Source organism: Homalodisca vitripennis, chromosome 5 (assembly GCF_021130785.1).
Source record: "Homalodisca vitripennis isolate AUS2020 chromosome 5, UT_GWSS_2.1, whole genome shotgun sequence".
Classification (NCBI taxonomy): Eukaryota; Metazoa; Arthropoda; class Insecta; order Hemiptera; family Cicadellidae; genus Homalodisca; species Homalodisca vitripennis.
This window is the reverse complement of record NC_060211.1, coordinates 43,537,892-43,552,474: the sequence shown is the minus strand read 5'-3', so window position 1 is coordinate 43,552,474 and position 14,583 is coordinate 43,537,892. Positions and strand designations below refer to the sequence as shown.

At 30.3% G+C, this 14,583-nt stretch overlaps 1 protein-coding gene across 1 annotated transcript; it reads left to right on the top strand.

Moving 5' to 3' along the window:
* The first annotated feature begins 12,062 nt into the window (after positions 1 to 12,062).
* On the top strand, positions 12,063 to 13,289 carry LOC124363448 (piggyBac transposable element-derived protein 1-like). The gene is made up of 2 exons (XM_046818696.1): positions 12,063 to 12,294; positions 12,604 to 13,289. Exons 1-2 carry the CDS (start codon positions 12,150 to 12,152, stop codon positions 13,287 to 13,289), a joined length of 831 nt encoding a protein of 276 aa, XP_046674652.1. The 5' UTR covers positions 12,063 to 12,149.
* Positions 13,290 to 14,583: the final 1,294 nt, after the last annotated feature.

The window sequence follows — 14,583 nt, the reverse complement described above, 5'->3', positions numbered from 1 at the left end:
ACATTTATGTTAATGACCTCATTGAAATCTTGTAAATTTTCAATGCTATTTGAAGTGAAACGCTTCTAGATATAAAATTAGTAAAATATAATAAACTGGAACCGACATTTTTATAAGTAATACAGTATAAGCCTACTACTATATAAACTGAAATCTACTTTGGAACCAAATAATAAATAATTTAGAAGATTTTAACCAAAAATAAATCCCAAAACACGCTGTGATACAAATCTAAAAATTAGTACTTTAATCGAAAGTAAATCACAAATATCAGTGTTAAAAACATAGTCTTATTCCAAATTTTGTAACGATTAAATAAAACGAAATTTCGTTAAAACCCGTAACATCACCATGCAGTGTTTGGGATAGGATCTTTTATGAACTTTTATGTAATATAAATACTAAAACACAATTGGAAAACAATTGGAACTACATAAACTTGGTTTATGAATAGAAAAGAATTATACAATTAAGACTCACACTGTGCATTTTGAACAACCACATTGTAGCATACATGTTAAAAAAAATAGGACATTTCAGTATATTATTTCATTTCTACATAAAGGTTAAATCTTTACAAAATTTATATTACAACTACAAGTTACAATATTTGATTCTTAACATTTAAAAAAAATACAATATAAAACTTAATTGTTTCTTGTATCATAAAATCATTTAAGATATGCTTAACAAATTTAGTTAATGATATATATGGACTAATCCTAATGAATATGTATCTATAAATTAACTTTGGAATCAAACAATACATAATATAGAAGCAATTACTTGTATACAAATCCCAAATACGCTGTCATAGAAATATAAAAGTATGACTTAAATTGAACATAGATTACAAATATAATGGGTAAAAGCAGCCTAAATTTTTTGTATTTATTATCTGTTTAAGAGATTAAAAAAGATAATAAATAAAAAGTCTTGTTACCTTAGTAACATGTGTGGTGATTCGGATGGATACTTCCATAATAACTGTTTTAATTTATATAATCCATATGTGAAAATAAATATAATATGACCAAACATGGTAAATAAACAGAAAAATTATTACACGTTATGTATGACTCCTATTGTGTATTTTGTACAACAACAATATATAAAAAATACAATGAAAATTAAATTTCTTTTACGAAATATAAAAAATTCCAACATAGTATTTTTTGGAACCAAACAACAAAAGAAAAACATTACTGTAATAATCATACATTATGTTTACTTTGCATACATCAAACATATAAAAATTAAACAGACTATTTTATTTCTACGTGAATAGGAAATCTTTGCAAAAATATGTTTTACAACTACAAGTTATCACCAGTTTTTCATGTAACCAATCTCATATTAATTACGGCTAATTAGATGTCAGAAATGCGTAAATTATATTAAGCTATACTACATAAATCACAAATTGCAATGTATAAAAGAATGTGGTATTACAGAAAGTACTGTAACACAGTCTGAAGAACAATATTTGACTCTTGAGATTATTTTTTGTTAAGCTGAGTGATAAGCAGTTAAGCTTATTATAAAAGGGGTATAACAACGAATAAGCAACAAATTTAATAAGTTGTTGACTACAAACACAAATGTAGAAATCGTCCACGTGATTGATTTGAAACTCTTTACTATTGCTGCAAAGTAAGTAAAATTTAGATCTCTTTTATAAAAATCGTATCTGTAATTTTTATTTGTGAGAAATAAAGTTTCTTTCTTTCTTTGTTTCACAATCTTTCTCATTCACAAAACAACTATAACATTGTAGATGAGGTAGTTTCATTGTAAGTAAATTATGCCTAAAATATATTGAATTATATATAATAATAATAATACTAACTTTATTTTCCACCATTTACAAACAAATACAAAACAATATACATTCTTTGGAAATACACTGACCAAAAACCGGTAGCTGGTCAGCGTAACAAAAAACAAAACAATGTACAAAAATAAAATAAAAAGAGTCCTTTCCTAATAAAAAATAATATTCCTGCCAAAAAGCTGCTCTACATGACGTCTGCATCTGATTAAAACGTCCAGAGGCATATGATGAGATACAGTACACATTTATACACACATACATATAGTATACATAAATATAAAATACAATAGACAAAGTTGCCATTCACTAACCTAAATTCACAATAAATCTAATATATTAATTAAAAGTTTGGCTAATACCAATTACAAGGAAAAATAACAAAAGTTTTAATAATGGTAAAATAAAATAAATTCTGAATTTAGTGTACTATTTGAAAAAATTAAAAATTGTATATTCAGCTCAAAACATTTGTTAAATCACCAATATTAAGATGTGTCAAAAGTCAAGCTTTCAGCATTTATAGACACATATCCTGTATTGACCACCATAAATTTTACCAGATTATGTTATAGATTAAAACAAAAAATGTTTGCCATATAATGTATAGCCCTGTCTAGCTTAGTTTTCTGTCTGTCCATATTGGGGGTTTTTATTTGTAATAGTTTATATCTCAGTGATGGTTTGTGATATCAAACTGAAACTATATACGTTTAATGGTCTAAACCGTCACATCTTAACACTTTGAGTGCCACAGCGTCGCCAATTTTGACTTTCCGTATTTCGATAATATTTTATATAGTACAAGATTATTTTGGCCAAATAACCAGACAGCTGTATTAAATAGGTTCCCAACTATCAATAAATATGAGTTTTATGTTGTTTCTCTACTATTTATCTGTGAAACTTAGTTGTTTGGGTACTTATCAAGAAGCCACTATTTTTGGACGAGTTTTCCTTACCGGGGACAAAACAAATTACAGTAAACAACTAACTTTATTTAACCAATTTTGGAATTTACAAGTTATTACGACAGTCAATGAAATCAAAAACTATAAGAACAAAGTTTCATTATTCGAAAATGTCAGGTCATTCGTGTGTGTCTATTTGGAGACGATTTGGAGATAGGAAGTATAACTCATCGAGTATTATTCGATTCGTTAAGGAAGAAGGAACGTATAATGAAGTTTATTTTGATATCTGATAAGGAAAAACTCGTCCAAAAATAGTGGGCTGTGATAATACCGAAGTGCCTGTGTGATGACTCAGTCTTCCAGTCACACGACGTAGCGGACGAGTACCGTGTTGCGTAACGGCTATTCTTGTTGTTTATGTGCCGATAACCAAGCATTTGAGTAAATCCAAAATAAAATAGTAACTTATACTGTATTTTAATGTATTTCTCTACAAAAGTAATGTAGTGTTGTGTCCAAGCGAAAAACGTGAATTTTCACTGTAAATATTATTAGAGTTATTATTTAGTAAACGTAAACTTTTATGTAAATATGTTAGCAAGTATTTGATTAGCAACATTTAACAATCATATTTATTTGTGTTATATTGATGTTTTATTAGATTTATTGGGAAAACTACATCATTACTAAGTAATTTCTAAACTCTGACAAATGAAGTACAGTTTATAAAATGTCGGTACCGGGCAGCATTTTGTTAATACATATAATGCCATGTTTTAAAAATACTAGAATAAGATATTACACGTGGGTTTTTATTTTGAATTATATGGCCTCTATCATGGTATAAAGAAAAACTCTTAAAAATACCGTACACACTCAAATTAGGTCGAAACTTAACTTTTTATACAAAAGTAAAAAACTTTTTTATAAATACTGAAATTTTTATAAATCATATTTTATTTCTAACGATATGTATCATATTCTGCATTTAATAAAAAAAACAACAACAAAAATTATGGAAATCTGTTTGGTAGTTATTTTACAACAGCTTTTTCCCCCAAAAGTTTACAAATATGCGAAAAACAGTGTGGCACTTTATGCATATGCCTTCGGAATACACCCGTGGCACTCAAAGGGTTAAATATTCTTTAGTAATACATTACATTTAGTAATATTGACCACGTAACAAAAACTGTGGTATTTTAACAATTTCAAGGCCTCAAAGCAAGTTCTATTTAGACTGCATTTTGGTGTTGCATTGAACGTTACTCAACGAAGAATTACAAAAATACTTTTGACTTTTCAAATAAACCATAATTAATTTATTTAGACCGTTAGAAAATAAACAAAGGAAGAGCAAACATAAGTTGTTTAATTGTGAGTGAGTAATCTTTTACCAATACAATTACATTCTTCACATATGCAGTGTAAGTTTAAGGCTCTGATCAATGAAATCATCCATATTTTAGCATGGTCTTGTAAATAAGCTGATTTCATTTAAATTTTAGAGCTGAGATAATAGGTAAAGAGTAAACTATTTGCCCTTATTATTTGTTTACCATCCAAAACTATTTATTACTTAACACCTTTTCCCAAGAATAGTTAGACCATTAAACAAACAGAGCTTCAGTTCAATATCTCAAACCGCCACTGATATATAAATTATTACGAAAAACAATAAACGGAAAGAAATATAGCTAGTTTAGATAGGGGATTTTATATGTTACAATGGTCCCTGAATATTGAAATAGTTTTAAGTAAATTACCTACTATGGAAATTGAAAAATTTTGTCACATTTCTGTCTGTTTCAATTACATATACTGGTATACTAGCTTGGGCCATTTACCTTGTTTAATTTATCTATAATGGCAACAATAAAAATGCTTCTTCACGTGATTCACTTCAAATAAGAGCCTGTGGCAATTTTTTTCAACTTTTGAACCTCTTAACAATTAATTGTAAAATAATATTTAGTTAAACATGTCTACTTCCAATTAAAAATTATATTATATCGTAAGCGTTTTCACTAAGTTTTCCATTATTACAAAGTACAAGTGAGATGTCACATTGTTGGGGCTATACATTCAAATGGAATTTTGCAAATAGTTATACAGTATGTATTTTAATGGTACTCATATCAACTGACTTCCGGACCCCAAAATTTTATCTCTTCAAACTAAAAGTCCAATCCATTGAAAAATAATATGGCTATGACATACTTGTTATTCAATAGGTAATTGCGGGCAAAGCTACGAGTAAATGCTAGTTAATAAATATGTATATACATATTTTTGAAATAGGAATAAATATATACATATTTTAGATGTTATTATTAGAATATAAATAAGTTCAACTAAGGCGTAATGTATGCAAACTTACCTGAACCCTTTTTTCCTTTTATATCTTGACCAACATACATGTCTCTAACTTTCGGAGCCTTATAACAATCTTCACGAAAGAGCCCCTTTCGATACTTTTCTGTAAATAAACCATCATATTAAAAAATGATCATAGCTGTTAAATCAGTGATAAATTAGATTAAGCATACATCAGTATTTTATAGTAACAGAATAACCGTGATTTGCTATGCTATTTGCTTATTTTACTTATTTTATTGTCTACCCGCTACTGCTTTGTATTAAATACTATAATAAATAATCGTTCATTAACTTTTGTAAGTAAAAGTCCTAAAATTTCCCTGTACATCACATATTTTGCTACTCTCATATTGCAGAATCACAAGACTGTCAGGAGACATATGGAGGAGAATGTCAGGAGAGCCCCTTTATTATTATAAATATTGATTTTTCTTTTCTTTTTGAGGTAAGGTTATAAGTTTGTTGTTAATTTAGTATGGTTTAAATATTTCAATAGATTCAATTACTTTAAATTATCTTTTGTATTTCAAACACTATGGACAATGTTTTTGGGTAAAAACATAAAATATGTACAATATTTAAATTCTAACTAATGTCATATTTAATTACATTAAGAACAATCATATCAAAGTTACTAATTAGATAAATTTCTTTCTAATTTAACACGTGCTTTGTGAAGCACGTTAAATGTATAAATGCATTAAATAAAATTATTGAATAAAGACTTTTTGAACTTGAAAGTCATACTAATGGTCATACATCTGTCGTTAGTACAGTTTTAACACTTTACGAGAAAAAAAACATTTAAAATCATATTACTTAAACTTTTCACCTTTTCGTCTTTTATATTAAGCCTTAACTATTACCATTTGCTCATTATTTAATTCATCATAATTATTTCTTGTATTTTTTATTAGCACGTTGTATTTGTATTTATCAAGGATTGCAATGAACATATAGACAGTTAATAAATATATAAGGTTATCAAAACTTCCACCATTAAAGTTGTATAATATTTGTGATATAAATATTATATATAATATAATAGTATTCTGCACATTTTGTTGGTGCCACCCCACTTTAAGGAGAATCCCCTATATTTTTCATGTTTTAGAAACTTTTTCAATTGAAATGTCACAAGCTAAATCCTATATGTTATCCATAGAACAAAAATTCCTTATATTGTTTTGTATGTTTAAAAAAATAATTGTGAGAGTTTATTATTGCTTAGCGGATCTAAATTATAATTTCACCTAGTAATAAACTGTCGTGATTGTAGTAAAAGATTTTCCTTATTTCCGGAGGTAAATATTGTATTCACTTATTTTGCACTGCTATGTTGCAGTTTTAGACAGTACAACAATAATAATTGCTATTTGTTGTTAGTCGAGCCTTTATATTCCTGTATGAGAAATAACATTAGTAACAATAACCTTAAACTCACAACGAATATAAATACCGAGGTATATAGTTTGATACAAAGATAGAGACATGTATGTAAACTACAAAGAACAGACTTAAATTTTAAGGGTGTTCCACATGTGTATAATATGTAAAATTAACCATTATGTTATGGATGCCTATAAATTAACTGGACTTATAACCATCCATGGTAATAGATGTTTGGTAATTTTGTTGTATTACAATCACTAGTACTCTCAACAACATATTTTAAGTTTTTTTTTATTTTATACTAGGAAAGCAAATTTGTAATAATAATTAGTAAAGATAGGAAATGAATATTTCTGTCATACAAATTTAGTTATTAAACAAATATAAATGGCAAATATAAAGTTCTTAAACCATGTTTTGTATTAATATCTTTAGTTTAAGTTCAGCAATATAGTGTCTCAGCAATATCTTTGTCTGGAAATATTTTGAGTTTTTAATACTTTTCTAGGGTTTTAATTGCGTTCATATATTTATACGTTATATACCTAGAAATCTAAACTAAAATTTATAATTTCTGTTTTCTATCTTATTATTTGTAAAACTAAATTAGTTTTAGTAAATATGATTAGTAAAACATAGGAAATGAATAATTCTGTTTAAAAAATGTTTAATAGTTAATAAATATTAATCGGGCGATAATTCTTTACACTGTTTAGTTTCAATAAAATTCACATTGTAATAACAAAAACAAATATTTTAAATTTTTAAGCTTTTCAAACAAAAATTTAATACTAATAGCTTTATTTTTTTACTAAGCAATAGAGTAATATAGGGCCTTAGCAAAATATTTATGGCTGTAAGTATTTTGAGTTATTAATATTTGTCTAAGGCCTTAGTTTATAGGAGCATATTTATATATTTATATTTATAAACCTACAACTCTAGACTAAAAATGTATAACTTTACGTTAAACTAAATAGATTTCGTTAAAAACGTTTTGCTGACTAATTCTTTCCGGTGATAACAGAACTAACTGCTAAGGTACTCCAAATCAATGGTTTTAAACTTACTCAAATCAGGAGTATGAGGCTGATCCCTGAAGCCGCTTGGATCGTAGTCAGGGTCGCTGTCTGTATCGTCTATAGCTGATGACATTTCATCTTCACTTTCTTCTTGTTCAAGAAGCTGGCGAACAGTAGCTTCATTGACTGGAGACCTCGATGGCTTTTTCTTATTTACTTTGATAATTCTAACCAATTTTATAACCGTAAAATCGACAGAAAAAGCACTTATAGCAGGTGTAACGCACTCCCAACATTTTAAAACTTAGATCAAACACATTTACATCTTAGATCACTAATAACTGTTTTTAAATGCTGTCTCATAACAAAAACATAGAAAGTTAACTATATAGTCGGATGTTCCACCACTACCCCACTATGTATTACCATAACGAATAACGCGTAATGATGGACCCCAACGACCAACACCCCACGACCATACCACTGACTGAAGGAACTAGGCATACAGCAGCCACCTAGCGCGAACCTTGGAGCGGATAGTATCGTGTCTGCATCACAGTCCCCCTCCCCCCACCTCGTCACTCGCGACGTGACCACGTGTACTATCAGTAACCAAGAATACACGGCGACACCGTTGATTAGTATGACTGTCTGTTTTATCACCGAAACTCGCTAGCATATCTCTATCTCTGTAATAATTATGGCCTGTTTAAGTTTTCATAAAAAGTTAAGTATTGTTTTTTAAATATTGGGAGAGTAAAAAAGGACTGTTTTGCTATAAAACATATTAAATTTAAAAATTAGCCTATATTATAATTTGAAATATAGTAATATTTTTGTACAAATAAAGAAATGCAGGAAATTGTGGAAATACAAAGGTGGAATCTAGATTGAACTGCAGATAGGGAGTTATTCCTTCTTTTCAGCTTATCATTCAAAAAGAAATAAACATTAGTTTCCTCACGGGGACTAGGGTAGTGAGATATCGCATATTCTCATTTATTTGTTTTTCAAAAACCATTAATGGGCGATTGCATAGCTACGGTGTTACATTTGTACAACCTTATGTGCTTTTATACAATCATAAAAAGGTAGATTAAATTGATTTTAAAGTGTATCAAAATACTTCCTAATATATATTTAAGATATTTAATTTTATACATAATTTACTGTATTAGCAGTAGAAAAACATGAAAAATTTCTATTACGAGTGATACAAAACCTATGTTTCTGAAGAGAGCCAATGTCTGGGTAAGTACTTTGGAAGTCCCAATAGGGATTCAGTTTACAGACTGGTAGCTATGTTGATTGTAGCCACTTTGGAAAATGTTAAATCTAATGCACTTTTTCGACTTTATTTTTAGTCCTATAATTCTGAGATATGTTTCATATTAAAGATATAAATGTATTTTACGCATCCAAAGGCTTTGTAGTTTTTTCGGTAGGTTTGTCAGGTTTTTGCGAAATTATTTGCAGATAAAATTAATTTGTATTTATTAACAGACATAGAACAAATCAAGTAGGCAAATAACACCCTTTCTTAAAAACAAATAAAATAGCATGTCGTGTATAGTCTGTAAATATATAATTACTCTGCAATATTAGGACCATTCTTGAGGTACGAAAAAGAAGTAATTTCTATTGTATATGCCAATAATAAGTGTACGATCAAATATGCTTCATAAATAATTAATCCCTTATATGGTACTTGCAGTTAACAGTTTCATTTTTTAAATCAGGGACACAATGAGCACATTATTTTTAAGTGGCAGTCCAAACACCTGTATAAATGTGTATAAATTATTATACTGATTATTCTTGGCCTTGACAGGGGATTAAATACAAAAACTATCTACAGTTTAAGCCAAGTCCATAAATATATTTATTAATGGAGTTATAAGTGATTTTTTATAACCAGTGGGGCGTAGCCCGCAGGGATGTTCGAAATAGGAATAGACCTAGGAGTTAATCAGAGACTAAGAATATCCATGTAAAATTTCAGTTCAATTGGTCCAGTACCTTTCACGTGATTGAACAACGCAAACACAAATACAAAAATATACGCTATTAGATTTTTATATAATAACATAGTATAATGTATTTTTTTTATAAATCATCCTGAAGTGATTAGAAATAAGTTTTTGGGATACTAACAACATATGTGAACAAGAAATAAAGTAATAATGTAGAATAATGTAGAAATGCGTTAAATAAATATTTGTACATAACAACATTAATATAAATCTGATATTTCACAAATATTAACCATCACGTAACCACACATATATATGACAGCCAGTCTAAACGTATATTATTTGAAGAACAGCGTCGTCAGGTGTACACTTCCAAAACCCCTCGCAGATCGGAAGTTCCTTTTGATAAAGAACTTCCGGTGAGTTGCGAACTTAGCAGATTCTCATGGGAAGTAAACAATCCGTACTAATCTTAAATTTATTTCCTGTATTGTACTCACAAATAGGAAATAAAGATTTAGTTAGTTTTTAAATATAATTAAAGGTATTAGTTCTATATCATACCATGGTTATGAAATACAATTTAAATTTAGTAGAGCTGTGTACTTGTCACATGTAGCATAGATTACTATTATTCATATTGATACATAATTACCGTTCTTATTAGTCCATATAAAATGTAACTAAAATTGTTTAAATTCCTATGAGGTATGAGTAAAATGTTGAAATCAACACATGAGAGGTCACATGAAGGCCATTTGTTCACTTTTTATATTTTTAAATTTTAATTCAATAGGAAACCCTTATAAAAATCATGTGACTGATTTAACTGTGTCTCAGAATATGTTTATATTTTTTACAGTAGATTCTGTAGTAGTTTAAGAATGGAAATTAATGAAACAAAATATAATTTTTATTCTAAAAAAATTAATGAAACAAGGGGAGACTCATCTCTTCAATGGAGAATTCTAAATACCTATAAGAACTCCGTTGACATAGTGGAACTAGATAACGGAGTATTCTTATCTGATCCGTCTTTAGTAGCTGACACAATTAACAATTATTTGTTCGAAGAATTATAATTATATATACAGTCAAGTCAATATGAAAATTGTGTCAATGAGCTAAAACGTAACACCTAGGCTGACGTCCTTTTTTACTTTTCCTACAAATGAAAATGAAGTGTTGCACGTAATTATGAAAAACAAAACATCTTCAGGTTTTGATAATATAAGTGTAGCATTAATCGAACTTATTGCACACATAATATCGAGAGCAGCGAGTCGTGTTGGTCAAACTGTCAGCGCACCACTGCCCGTCAAAACAAGGGTGCCGCAAGGCTTTCTCTGCCACTTTATTCTTGATTTTTATTAACGATGTATTAGAGAAAAATTTTAATGCGAAGATCAGTGCATTCGCTGATGACATAGCGTTTTTATACTGGCAAACAAATAGCATACACAATTGTTACGGAACCAAATTAATGAAGATCTTTCAATTTTGAAACATTGGTGTAAATTAAATAAAATGTTAGTAAACGTTGAAACAACAAAGTATGTAAAACTCGATTTTAAAGATTTTAACTTTTATTCTGATTTCAAATTTCATGAATTAAGTTATACGGATAACATAGGAGACTTATGTAACTGTAAATATATTACAAAGGAAGACAATTTTAAATTTCTTGGAATACTTTTTGATTCAAAATTAACATGGGAAAATCATATAACAGTCTTGCAAAATAAACTTAAATCCACTATAAGAAAATTTTATTTTTTGCGAAATGTCTGTGATGACTGATTGTTACGAATTCTGTATTTTGCTCTGGTAGAGTCAAGCCTTCAGTATGGAGTTGTTTGCTGGGGAGGGACGTATAAATATTTAATAGAGAGGTTAAGAGTTATACACAATCATTTTATGAGAATAATTACGCACAAAAGAATACGAGAGAGCTCCTTTCCTATTCGCATTCAATTAAAAATTCTACACTGCAACATTTGTTTATTTTTAAAACTCTTAGGCTGTTTTACACTAGAAGTGGTAATTTAGGAACAACGGGCTTAAATTATCCTACCAGAAGCACAGACCGGCGAATGTTCAGAACGCCTAAAGTCAACAAGTCAATACTAAAGCATTCTTTTCTTAACCTCTTAACGCCCACTGTGCCAAATTTGTCACATACCCATTTTATGCATGTAGTATAGTGTCAGAATGAAAATTACAACCTTAAATGCCCATTGTGACACATATGGAACTATTTTCAATAATTTACTGTACTGTGCTGTTGCCTGGTGGCAGTTATGTGAACTACAGCCAGTGAGCAGATCTACCATACACAGTAAACACCAATTCTTCATAACCTCTAAGTCTTCATACCTGTATTTAGCAGAAAAAAAGTAAGTACCCTTTTTATAAAATATGGTCTAGTTTACATAGTTAACTGAAAGTGTGTTACAGTAGTTTTAGTTCATAAAATATGTCTAGTTTATGTTTTATGATGCTTTTTAGGTTTGTGCCAAATTTGTCACATTGGGCACAACTGTAAAAACTGCAGTTTTTCAGTTCGTCCCAAAAATGGCACATTGGGCATTAAAGTCAACCTACAAGCTTTTTGTACAACAATGTTTATTTTTGTCAGATGTCACATTGTCGACTAAGAAGACATAACAACACAACTTCGCTTTTACCCCCCGATGACAGTGAAGACAGTTTGGTGGATGACTCAGATGAGGATCCAGATTACACCCCTGGCCGTGACAAAAAGAACAAGTTAGCCTTATTTTGTAAGTTTATTTATACCATTAATTCCATAATTAACTTAGTTAGGCTCATACTTACTAATCTAAATTTATATTCAATACTAATAGGCTATGTTCTGTTTATTATGTCTTTTCTTGTTATGACAGCACCATTTTTAATGCACACGGTTAGGATAATTCAGATTATGTTACACTAGGCTGTATAGAAAATTGTTTCAGCGGTGCTGTTATATACTAGTAAAGACCTCAATATGTTATTTATTTTAGTGTGAAATACATACTTTTTTGTGGTTTGAAAAAAAGCAAGGCAACAGCGAGTTTGTTTTGTTTCAGTGAACAATGCAGCGAGCTCCAGTGATGTCACAGATGAAGACGAAGAGAACATCCCTTCAACGTCTACAGCCACAAAAAAGAAGATTCCAAAAAAACCAGCACCTGCTTGGAATGAAGTGAATCCAGATAACAGTGAGAAACCTTCTCCGCCAATGCTAGAATTAAGTAACGAACATGTACTTCAGTCTCCAGTTGACTACTTCAAAGATTTTTTTGACAATGACCTTTTAACTTTGATTGCTACTCAGTCAAACTTGTATAGTGTCCAAAAAAATCCGAATAAACCCTTGAATACCTCAGAGAAGGAAGTAGAGCAGTTTATAGGCATTTGCATCTACATGAGCATTTATGGTCTACCTAGGAGTAGGATGTATTGGAATGGAAATACACGAGTAGAAAAGGTTGCACATGTTATGTCACGTAACAGATGGGAGGAACTGAAGGCCAACTTGCACTTCAATAACAATGATCACATGCCATTACAGAATGATCCAAACAAAGATAGGCTATTTAAAATCCGCCCACTAGTTGATGCTCTTCAAAACAAATTCAAAAACATTCCTATTGAGGAACAAATGCTCTGTGTTGATGAACAGATTGTGCCCTTCAAAGGCACATCTTTACTAAAAACAGTACAACCCGATGAAACCCCACAAGTGGGGATACAAACTGTTTGTACTTTGTGACAGCAAGGGTCTGATTCACAATTTTGAGATCTACACTGGTCGCATACTACCTGCTACTTCCCTACCTGACATTGGAGCTAGTTCAAATGTTGTTTTACGACTGGTTGAACACTTGCCTCGTAATGAAAACAAATTCTTAATCTATTTTGATAACTGGTACTCATCACCAGCTCTCTTAGTGACTCTAGCAAATATTGGTTTCCAATCCCTCGGGACCATTCGACTAGGACGATTTCCAGGCTTGTTGTTTTCATCTGACCAAGAAATGAAAAAGAAAGGCCGTGGGTCCTATGAGGAAAAAGAGGCAACAATTGATGGGGTAAAAATTAGGGCTGTAAAATGGTTAGACAATCGAGGGGTGTCTCTTGCGTCAACTTTTGAGTCTGCTTGCCCTATCAACACTGTGCAACGCTTTGACTCTAAAGGTCGTGAGCAGATTGATGTCACTTGCCCTAAAATCGTTACAACATACAATAAGTTCATGGGGGGAGTGGACCTTCTAGATGGACTTATCAGCTACTACCGAATTAATCTAAGATCTCGGAAGTTTTATTTGAGGTTTTTTCTTCCACTTTGTTGACGTAAGTATTGTCAATGGATGGCTTCTCTTCAGACGAGACTGTCAACATAATGGAATTGCTAAGCAGGGAGTAATGGATTTGCTAGCTTTCCGGTGTGAGGTGGCCGAGTCTCTTTGTAACTTAGGAGCTGACCCAATAAAAAGAGGAAGGCCATCAACAGACAGGGTAGAGAACGAATTTTCAAAGAAAAAGAAGAAAGGTCCATGTGTCAATATCCCTATACCAGATGTTAGAAAAGATGGAGTTGGACATTGGCCATCTGTTGTCGAAGATAGGCAGAGATGCAAGCATCCCTTCTGCAAGCAGAAATCATCCATTATGTGTGAAAAGTGTAAAGTTCACCTCTGCCTAAACAAAGGAAAGAACTGTTTTGTGGATTTCCACTTGTAAGGTGCTCCTTATACTGTGTAGTAATGTGTTTTACTTATAATTCTAAATATACTGTAATTATGAAGCAATATACTATTAGTTTTTTCTTATGTCCTGTTTACTTTCTCTAAAGTGCACTATTTTCTCTATTGCCCTATGTGCCAGATTTGGCACTTACCCAAAATTTGGTTAAATAGTAAATTTAAAAATCTGAAAAAAATTACAGGTCATCTAAGTACCATTTAAAGTAACTTTTAGCATAAAATATTTTTTTTTATATACTGCATCATGTAGTGGGCATTAAGAGGTTAACAATGGCCCAAATATTTTTAATAAATTGCCTT

What these genes read in the sequence shown, in the direction of transcription:
- LOC124363448 (XM_046818696.1), top strand. Translation starts at nt 12,150, where the DNA reads ATGTCACATTGTCGACTAAGAAGACATAACAACACAACTTCGCTTTTA. An exon ending in GAACAAGTTAGCCTTATTTT is followed by an intron (nt 12,295 to 12,603) that starts GTAAGTTTATTT and finishes GTTTTGTTTCAG; the next exon opens with TGAACAATGCAGCGAGCTCC.